The sequence below is a fragment of the Sinocyclocheilus grahami genome, unplaced genomic scaffold (genome assembly GCF_001515645.1).
Source record: "Sinocyclocheilus grahami isolate Dianchi unplaced genomic scaffold, SAMN03320097.WGS_v1.1 scaffold60.1, whole genome shotgun sequence".
Lineage (NCBI taxonomy): Eukaryota > Metazoa > Chordata > Actinopteri > Cypriniformes > Cyprinidae > Sinocyclocheilus > Sinocyclocheilus grahami.
Window position 1 is genome coordinate 1,334,935 of NW_015505239.1, and position 9,789 is coordinate 1,344,723.

At 39.1% G+C, this 9,789-nt stretch overlaps 1 protein-coding gene across 1 annotated transcript; it reads right to left on the bottom strand.

Annotated features, from left to right (window-relative positions):
• Positions 1–509: 509 nt before the first annotated feature.
• Positions 510–9,559, bottom strand: lrrn1 (leucine rich repeat neuronal 1). The gene is made up of 2 exons (XM_016271103.1): positions 9,129–9,559; positions 510–3,634 (listed from the first exon to the last, which is right to left on the bottom strand). The coding sequence occupies exon 2, from the start codon at positions 3,398–3,400 to the stop codon at positions 1,247–1,249; it is 2,154 nt and encodes a 717-aa protein (XP_016126589.1). The 5' UTR covers positions 3,401–3,634; positions 9,129–9,559; the 3' UTR covers positions 510–1,246.
• Between the last annotated feature and the right edge of the window lie 230 nt (positions 9,560–9,789).

Genomic DNA, 9,789 nt, shown 5'->3' on the forward strand with positions numbered 1-9,789 from the left:
AGTGATGCCTGTGAATGTTTGATATTAGCAAGAGACCTAGCATTTGGCTGATTAAAACCAAGCTGAACACTCTGGGCTGCATGTGCCAATGGAGACTGGTTAATTATCCACATTACCCCTAATCACAACCTTATTTTATACATAAAATTAAAATAAATTCATTATTTTCTATTAACGTAAATGATCACACACACACACACACACACACATCCCTGCAATAAAATAAACATCCCATAATTTGTCCTTGCAAGAACTTGGTGGCAATAACGTTAATCATATTTTTTGTAATTGCATTCCTTAACCTTATCGCTCTATTGCTATTAAGGATTTGTAATGGAGATCTTTAACATCAAGACCAAAATTAGTCACTCATTTACTTAAAAAGAAGGGGGACTGGGGGAGACAGAATAGGAATGAAAGATAGAATAGGAAATTAGAATAATGACACTCAACTTGAAAGTCAATGTATAAAAAATATCTGAACAAAACTGTATTTTATTTTTGTTTGCGCTGTAATATGCAACATATTTTGCATGTGTAAATTACAACAAAATTAAGTGATTAACAGATTCTACCCAATTAAAAAAGAAGAAGAATCTGAGTAATATAAAAAAGCATTTTTCTACTAACTAATCATTTAACATTCACATTTCTATTGCTGGTTTACAATTCTTTAATATGCAAAGTTAACTTCTAAATCAAAAATTACTTTTGAGAAAATCCTAAATGTTCAAATTATAGTTGATACAACATTACAGAACAATTGCTAACGTTTTTCAATAGACAGTGTATCAAGTCTAAACTCACCTTGTCAGCTTACACTGAAGTCCAAAGACAAATTTGTTAATATATAGTTCAGTGCACAACAGTTAAACTGTCTTACGAAAGAGAGAAAGAAACAATGCATTCTCTATGAATACTGCCAAAGACATATCAATATCGGATCAGATATAGTGCTACAGCATCAATCGACCCAAAGTCAATCCTTGACAATATCTATGCTGTGCTATCAAAATATAATGAACAAAAAAGAAAACGCACAGCTACTAACATGTCTCGGAAGCTAAACAAAGCTGCCATATTGAAAGTCAAAGAAGAGGAAAAGGCAATACACTCTACGACAAAGTCAGTCTAAATAGTTGCTTGCAGTAAAGCAAAGCAGAAAAAAGGAAATCATGTCTTTTTATGCACAAATAACCAAAGATGTGTCTTTGTGCTCTGAAGAAGAAAAAATGTCTGGTAAGCTTCACCACATGTAATAACTTCTTGTTGTGTCCACCTGCGTCGGCTTAGTGTCTGAAGAACCGTCCTTGTCCTTTTCACTGTCTGCCTCCCATAAGTTAATGAGGGGAGGATAGAGTTCGTTTAGGGGGATGGAGGAGGTTTTCTGCATGTACTTCTTTAAGGAGTGGTGGTAGTTCTTCCTCTTCCATCTCTTTGCAATGTATAGCGTGATTGAGCCCAGGCTGATGATGGCCAGTATTGTGCCCATGACTGCCGCCAGAGCTGTATTGGTGCCTTGCTCCGAGATCTCCACCGCAAACGTAGCATGCTTGGTCGTGACGTTGACACATGACTTCTGGCTCTGCTGGTGGATATTGGAGACCGAGAGACAGACCTCATACTCAGTGGCCGGCTGAAGGTGCGTGAGGTTATACTCGTGAACATCCACAGGAACTTTAGCCGTATAGGTGATGTGAGGGTTGTCGATTTTCATGGTGGCTGATGACCACTTCAGATTGGACATCATGACGTTGGAGTTCACTTTCCAGGATACTAAAATTGAGTGTGACTCTGTGTGTTTCACGTAGATCTTCATAAGCTGGGTGCTATCCAGAAGAGTCCCATTGACTCGAATTGCGGTCACCCGAGTGTCCGCTCCTTCTGTATTCTGAGCCACACAGGTGTAGTGGCCAGAGTCATCCACCTGAATGTGGGATATGCGTAGAGTTCCTGCACTGCTGAGTTGGTATTTATCGGATACGGTATCCATCATGACTTTGTTACCAGATGGGGTCACCCAGTATATTTCCGGTTCAGGTTCAGCCATAGCACGACAGTCAAGGTCTACCATCATCCCGATGTCTAGGTTGAGGTGATTGGGGAACGTGTCATGAGAGATCATTGGCAGACACTGGCCTGAAGATTCACGAGAAAGTATGTCTCTCACACGCTGACCTCTAACCTCAAGTGGCATGGCGCAGAACATGGAAAGAGGCTCCATAAATCGAATGGTTGTCTTGTTTGAACTCATCCATTGAATTACACAGTCGCAGCGCAGCGGGTTGCTGTGGATACTGATTTCCCTCAGGTTGGGCAGGGACTCTGCCGTTGCTTGGTAGAGAGAGTTTAGAGCATTGTTATTGAGCATTAGACTCTCTAGTGATGGCAAGTCACGGAATGCTAAACGGTTCACGTAGGAAAACTTGGGGTTGTTGGTGGCTTCGAGTTTGGTCAACTCTGGGAGGTTATCCAGGGCAAAGCGATCAATGGACACAAGTTCTCCCATGTTGTTAATGCCAAGTTCTTTTAGTCTTAACATGTTCTTAAAGTCACCCTCTTGAATTTTATGTATTGGATTCTTGTTCAAATCCAGAAATTTCAGGTTTGGAAGCTTCTGCAGCGCATTCTGTGGCACCCGGACTAGTTTATTATCATAGAAGGAGAGACTCTCCAGGTTGTCTAGTCCAACAAATGCATTGCCTGGGATGTCAGTGAGCTCCATTCCTGCCAGGACCAGGCTTCTTAAGTTGGTAAGAGGTTTGAAGTTCAAATCCAGGATGCCGACCACAGGATTTTCCCCAATCATCAGGATCTCCAGGTTGGGGGTTGATTCAAACCAGCGACTGTCAATGGCCTTGAGTCTGTTGGAGTTAAGATGGAGTCTCAGAAGATTACGCAATCCGGCGAAGGCATTGGGTGCAATGGAGCTGATCTGATTGTGATTAATGTACAGCTCCTGTAGATTGCTAAGGTCTTGCAAGCTGAAGTCAGGCATCTCGACTATTTGGTTTTCCTCCAAGTGAAGCGTTGTGAGTTGCGACATGTTGGTCAGGCCGATATCCCGGATGTTGCTGAAGTTGTTCTGGGACAGGTCGAGTTCTGTGAGATTCAGTAACTGTTCCAGCTCCTCACTAGTTCTGGCAATGTAGTTACTTTGCAGAAGCAACACCTGCGTGTCAGCGGACAGGTTCCCGGGGATGTGTGTAAGGTGAAGGTCATTGCAATCAACAGTAGTAGCTTCTCTGTAGGTGGACTGGGGTGTGAACCAAGGCCGGATCTCGCACACACAAAGCTGTGGACATTCTGTACTCTGAACTGAAGAGAGGCCAAGTAAAGCCAGAAGCAGGAAGAAACAAATCTGGCCCTGCACAACAAAAAAGAAAGTCCCTCTTGCCATTCTGACTGTAAATGTTTATCCTCTTAGATCTGAGCTGGAATTCCTATAGCGCCAAAATAGATGGTGAGGTGAGATTCTCATTCGAACGAAGTGTTGCAGAATAGCCCTTTTATCCCTGACAGCTTGAACAGTGGGGTCAAAGAGCTTCCAAAAGATTTAAAAGAGTGCAGTTCCCGTGGGCTCATATAGGTTTGAAACTTTCTCACAGCATGAATCTTGAACTGTAGAGTTGGCCTAGAAAAAACAAACAGAGAAAAGCCTGTTACAATAATCAATGGAAAAATTCCTTTACATGAAAAATTGTGTTATATAAGGATATTCTGACAAACATGTAACAGATATTGAAAGCAGAAAAAAATGGATTCAAACAATAGAAATGTTTCTACACATGAATGAAGCAAAAAAAGTATTTAAATATTTTCCAGGTAAAATGCATGTCCAAAAACGAGATAAATGTACTTGCATTGACAGATTTTTTTTTTTCATTTGAAAAAAACTTATTTTACTTGTTTACCACAATAAACATTAAACTATAAAATAGTTTTAAGCAGATATATCTAGATTAACCACATAAAAAAATGACTAAATGAGCTAAGCATTATGTAGAATAAATACTTCACAGAAGTCGGCGAAACTGGAAAAAGATTTGTCACAATATAGTTACAAATACCTGCATTAAGTTTAATATTTGTTCAATTTTATTTGTTCCAAATACAAAATATAATAAACCTGTATACAAATATAAAGATAATGTGAAAAACAGAGGCACAGGCTTTTGTTCACTGCAATCTGACATGCATGAAGAGGTGGATCAAAGATGAAAGAAATGGTGACCGAAGGAAAGGAAGGAAATATTATTCCTCAGGTGATCAAACAATTGCTATTGTAAACAAAGACTGAACATTAGTGAGGTGTAGAAATGACTCTGTACATTTATTCATAGTCTTTCCTATCAAGATATTACCATACCCTGATTCAAAATGGTTTTCCATCTAGGTTAAATAACTACAGTATTACCTCTCTTTGTAGCAATTATGTAAAACAAAATACACAAAAAATAAGATATTATGCAAATGTGAACCATGACAAATCAATCATGTCAAATCAGGTAAACTTGACTTGATTCTGCATACTCAGTAGGAAATATGTGTTGCCCTAGATTACGGAGGATCATTTAACACTAGAAGGGCTTTTGAAGTCTGGAATGAAATAACCGAGCATATTAAGCATCCATTGCAAGCAAAAGGCACAAAAAGGTGGCATGTTATTGTGTCTTTGACAGAGCAGTGAACGGGGCATCTGCTATCCCATATGGTGCTAATGCTGACTCAATCACACAAACAGCAAGCCAGAGGGATTTAGTCCTTGCCAAATACCACCTACATTAAGAACAGATACTCCTCCACAAAAGTTGCTCAGCCTTGTTAATGTTTCTTAACGTCAAGATTCAAAATAACTGAACTACACTCATCCTGAAAACATAAGATTTAAAGACCCAAGATCTGAAAATTCCACCACATGACATTTAGATTACATATGCCAACTTCAGAAATATGTTCACTTCAGAGCTTTGGAGTCTCTCGTGAAGCGGAATCCACCAACAAATGCAAGCTTGGACAGCTTGAACAGCTTGAACATACTCCCAAGAAAATGAATGGAGGAAACTGGTGTAAATGAGTCCTTTAATGTGAGAGTGGAAATCAATAAGAGGCCTGATCTACCCCCTGTGGCCAAAGGAGCATCAGGGCAATTTAGAATGAGAGCTGACTGTAACAGCCAGTTTCAGCAATTCTCATAAAAGAGTGCAGTACACAGATGGGACCCGGCCTGTGTTATCAGAGTTATCAGCATCATCCTTAAAGGGGTCATATGATGCATTTTTTATTTTTCCTTTCTCTTTGGAGTGTTACAAGCTCTTGGTACATAAAGAAGATCTGTAAAGTTGCAAAGACTAAAGTCTCAAATCCAAAGAGATATTCTCTATAAAAGTTAAGAGTCAACCACGCTAAAACGGCTCGTTCTAACATGTCTACGTCACGATGTGGGAAGATTTGCATAACGCCGCCCAAATGTTCACGCAAAGAAAGAAGGCGTAACTTTTATTCTTGCTGTAGTATTGTTTTTGCCACCACCGCCATGTCATGAAGGCGCTGTGTGTTTCGTTGTGAAAGCGAAACTACTTTGTTTGGCCTTCCAAAAGAGGACGATATCCACTTCGTCATGCCTGGAGCTGATCGTGCTGGTCGCTGAGGAAATACATCAACTTCGCGCTGTGGATCGCCGGATCAGCTTTCACCGTGGACGAAGCGGAGTCCAGCCCAGGGTCGTCACATGTGGTTGCCGCAAGCCCGCCGGCTGCGCCATTGTCAAGCCCGCCCGCCGCCGCTCACTCAAGCCGGCCTCCACTCACTTTAGCCCGCCGTGTGTTTCATTTAATGTTTTTTTCTCGTCACTCCGGCCGGGACACGGCATCACAATATGGTAAGGGGCGTAACATTTCCATCACACACTTGAGGTATTCGGCCAATCACAACGCACTGGATAGCAGGCCAATCAGAGCACATCTCGTTTTTCAGACTGATGAGCTTTGTTAAAATCGACGCGTTTCAGAAAGGCGGGGCATAGAGGAGAAACAATAATGTACAGTATGCGGAAAATAATGTGTTTTTTTAACCTTAAACCGCATAAACACATTTCATTACACCAAATACACAAAATAATGTTCTTTTTAGCAACATCATATGACCCTTTTAAAGTATTTCGTAATGCAATACAGAATGACACCTCACACTGAAAATGGCACTAAACTAGTGAAGAAGGACGCCAAATCAATAAAATAATTGAAGGGGTGACTTTGGCAATTCACTATTTTAACATTTAACATTTTCAGTCCATTTATCTTACAGGTTTGAACAAGAAAAAGGACACAATGAAAATATACATTATCTAATTATCTAGGTTGTAATACAATATATCACACAATGACATGTGAAATATCTTAATAAGGTAATTAAGATAATAGATTAAACTTATCTGTAAAATTTTAAGAGAGGCAGATGAATGAATGAGATGAAAGAAAAATAGAAGGACTAAAGTGTTCCATCATTTTCCAGGAATAGCAACCAATTAACAAATTTTTACCAGAACATGATCCTTGCTTTCCATGACACTCAATTTGTTTTATGCCTTAAAGGGATAGTTCCGTCTCATAATTTTAACCCACCTAACCTGTATGACTTTTTTCTGTATTACAACAGAAGATATATTCAATAATGATTTGTCTTTGATACAAGGAAAGTCAACGGGGTCCAAATCAACACTGGATCCCACTGATTTTCATTATTAGGGTGGGTAAAGATGACACAATTTTCACTTTTGTGTAAACTGTTTAAATATATGTGACCCTGGACCACAAAACCAGTCATAAGTAGCACAAGTATATTTGTAGCAATAGCCAACAATACATTGTATGGGTTAAAATGATCGATTTTTCTTTTATGCCAAAAATCATTAGGATATTAAGTAAAGATCATGTTCCATAAAGATATTTTGTAAATTTCCTACCGTAAATATATCAAAACTTTATTTTTGATTAGTAAAACAATATGCATTGCTAAGAACTTCATTTGGACCACTTTAACGGCAATTTTCTGAATATTTAGATTTTTTTGCACCCTCAGATTCCAGATTTTCAAATAGTTGTATGTCGGCCAAATATTGGCCTATACTAACAAACCTTGCATCAATGGAAAGCTTATTTATTCAGCTTTCAAATGATGTATAAATCCCAATTTTAAAAAATTATTATTTACCCTTATTACTGGTTTTGTGGTCCAGGGTCACATATAAGCTGCTACTGTATTGGATTTTCCATTGTTTAAAATCAGTAAACAATCGGTCAAATGCACCCCATATATTCTGCCATTTTCACATGAATTATGTTTCTTTTTTTCTTTTTTTTACCAATATTGAGGTCAATCTGAGATTCAGCACTTAATAGCAGTATTTACCAAAGTGGAGGCCAAAACCTTTCCAGTAAGTAGGATAAAGTAATCCAGAGATCACAATTTCATTTAAGACTGTATACAGGGGCTTAAAATTAAGCCACAATTCCAGCTCTGTTTTATTTTGGAAAAACTGAGCACAGGCTGCAATTATGAATGGAAGAAATATGATGTAACAAAACAAACATATTTCTCACAGTACCATTTGCCTAAGGACCACACAAATAGGACACCCTGATGATCCTCATAAATATTCCATCTTTATAAGTAAACAGGATCTGAATCCAAATTAATGGCTATTTATGTCATTCCAACCTCATTAGGTGAACTTCTGAAACCAGCTTGCTTCCTGTTGCCCAGCCCGTCATCCTGAACTTCCCCTAGTCTTAGATAACAAAAGACAGCTGTGAAATTCATTGGGAGCCTATTTGAAACACCTGCCATTTCAGATCACTGACAGATGCAGATCTGTTCTCTGCAGAGAGTGAAGACTTCTGTTTTGAAGACATGTCTGATCTATGGGTCACGGTACTGCCAGTGTGTGACAGGGTATTATTTCAAGTTTGAGGAAAATGTACACGTCAAGCCTGCAAGTTTATTTGACGTGTCCACTAAGAGCTAAACCGAGATTTGAGTGTGATCCTGAGTAGTACTTTGTTTCGATGCCCCAAATCTTAAGTGAACTTAAGTGATTACAAACATACAAGTCTGTCAATGAAACTTCCAAAATGGCTGTAAAACAAACTCTAAAGATATTTAGACAAAGAAGATGCACTAAAACTATCTCCTAAATAAGCAACTTGAGCACAGTAAAGTGCACTTTTTAAATCTTACAGAAAATCAATATTTTAGCTACTACCAACAACACTAATGGGTTTATGCTCGTAAAAAAAACAAGGGTATTTGGATTGGTACGCAAGCCAGAGCTAACGGCAAGGATCCACACAAACATTAGAACATGTCATTTGTTGTTCATGATTTGAAGGTCCCGTTGAGATACAATATCTCTTTTACCAGGGAGTCCCGTTCAAGATATGCAGCAAAGGACAAAGTTACAAAGAAATACAACACAACACAATGAACAAACACAAAACACAATTCAGTAAAAAGTAACTAATCCATTGTTGGTAAAAGTTTGCAAATCTTTGTAACTTCATTCTATATTTGGACTCTTCCTAATTTTCCTATTAGGAAAAATATAAACTTTTGGGAAAGTTTATAGCTTATAATGAATAAGTAGCCTGTTAGTATCTAATAGCTGCTTGTGAAACTAAAAAAAAAAAAAAGATAAACGTCACTACTGGATTTTTTCATAATAATTTTAAAAACTAAAATATGGTTTATTATAGTAGGCCTACTATTTATAAATAAGTATTATTTATAAACAACTATCAATATGAAAGGAGTAGTTAAAGGAATAAATGGTAAAACGGCTTGCCATACATCTAATCCATAGAAGAGAAGCCTAAAAAAGCAACATATATATAACATCTATTTTCAGTTTACAAGAAGGAAACACATTTTTGGGTGACTTACTTTAAAACCACAGCTCATTCTGACAGACAAAGGTTGTGCGAGTAGTTCCGTTTTTTTTTATTTTATTTGTTAAATATTATTATCGCACTGCGAAAACCTGTTTAGTTGCCCGTGGTTTTGGTTCAAACATGCACAGTTGCTCGTGCATAAAGAGAACAGTATGTGGATGCTTCAAAATCTGTGCATACCTCTTTGGTTTGCCAGCCTACACGTTCCGAATGGCATTGAAGTCCTCCCTCCGCGCTGACTGCTTCATGCACTTACAGTAGCTAGATACAGTATTTATGTCCTTGCGAAAGAGCACTGAAAGAAAATCCACAGATAACAAATACCATTTCGTCGCTCGTAAGTTCCGTATAATTAACTGCTTTACAGTGGCATCGTTTTGTTACATCCACTCCGCGAAAATTCATGTGCAACCTTCGCCAAGCGCATGGTCAGATTTTGCATGGATCCTTGCAACGGGAATCCGCTGACTGGCTACCATCCGCCGTGTCTCCGTGTTACTGTGGAGCCCGTGCTGCGTCGCCAAGGAAAATATGATGACAGCACCTGGCGCTGTCCAGGCGAGTCAGCTGATTCCCGAGCAGGCGATTGGTTGCTAGCCGGTGGCTGTCACTCGATTCCCAAGCAGAGCACCATCTGTTCAGGGATTGTTGTGATGCGAACAAAGGCGGGCACTGGGGGAGCGCGGTGGGGATAACGCGGGGCGTGGAAGCTGAAATGCTAAAGAGCTGATATTCTCTTATGAGAACGTCTTCCACTGACTCCCTCCTCCTCTTTGACGTAGTGATGGAGGACTCTGCATGGTGTCCCACTCACCAAAGATTTACAACGAGACAATGTCCC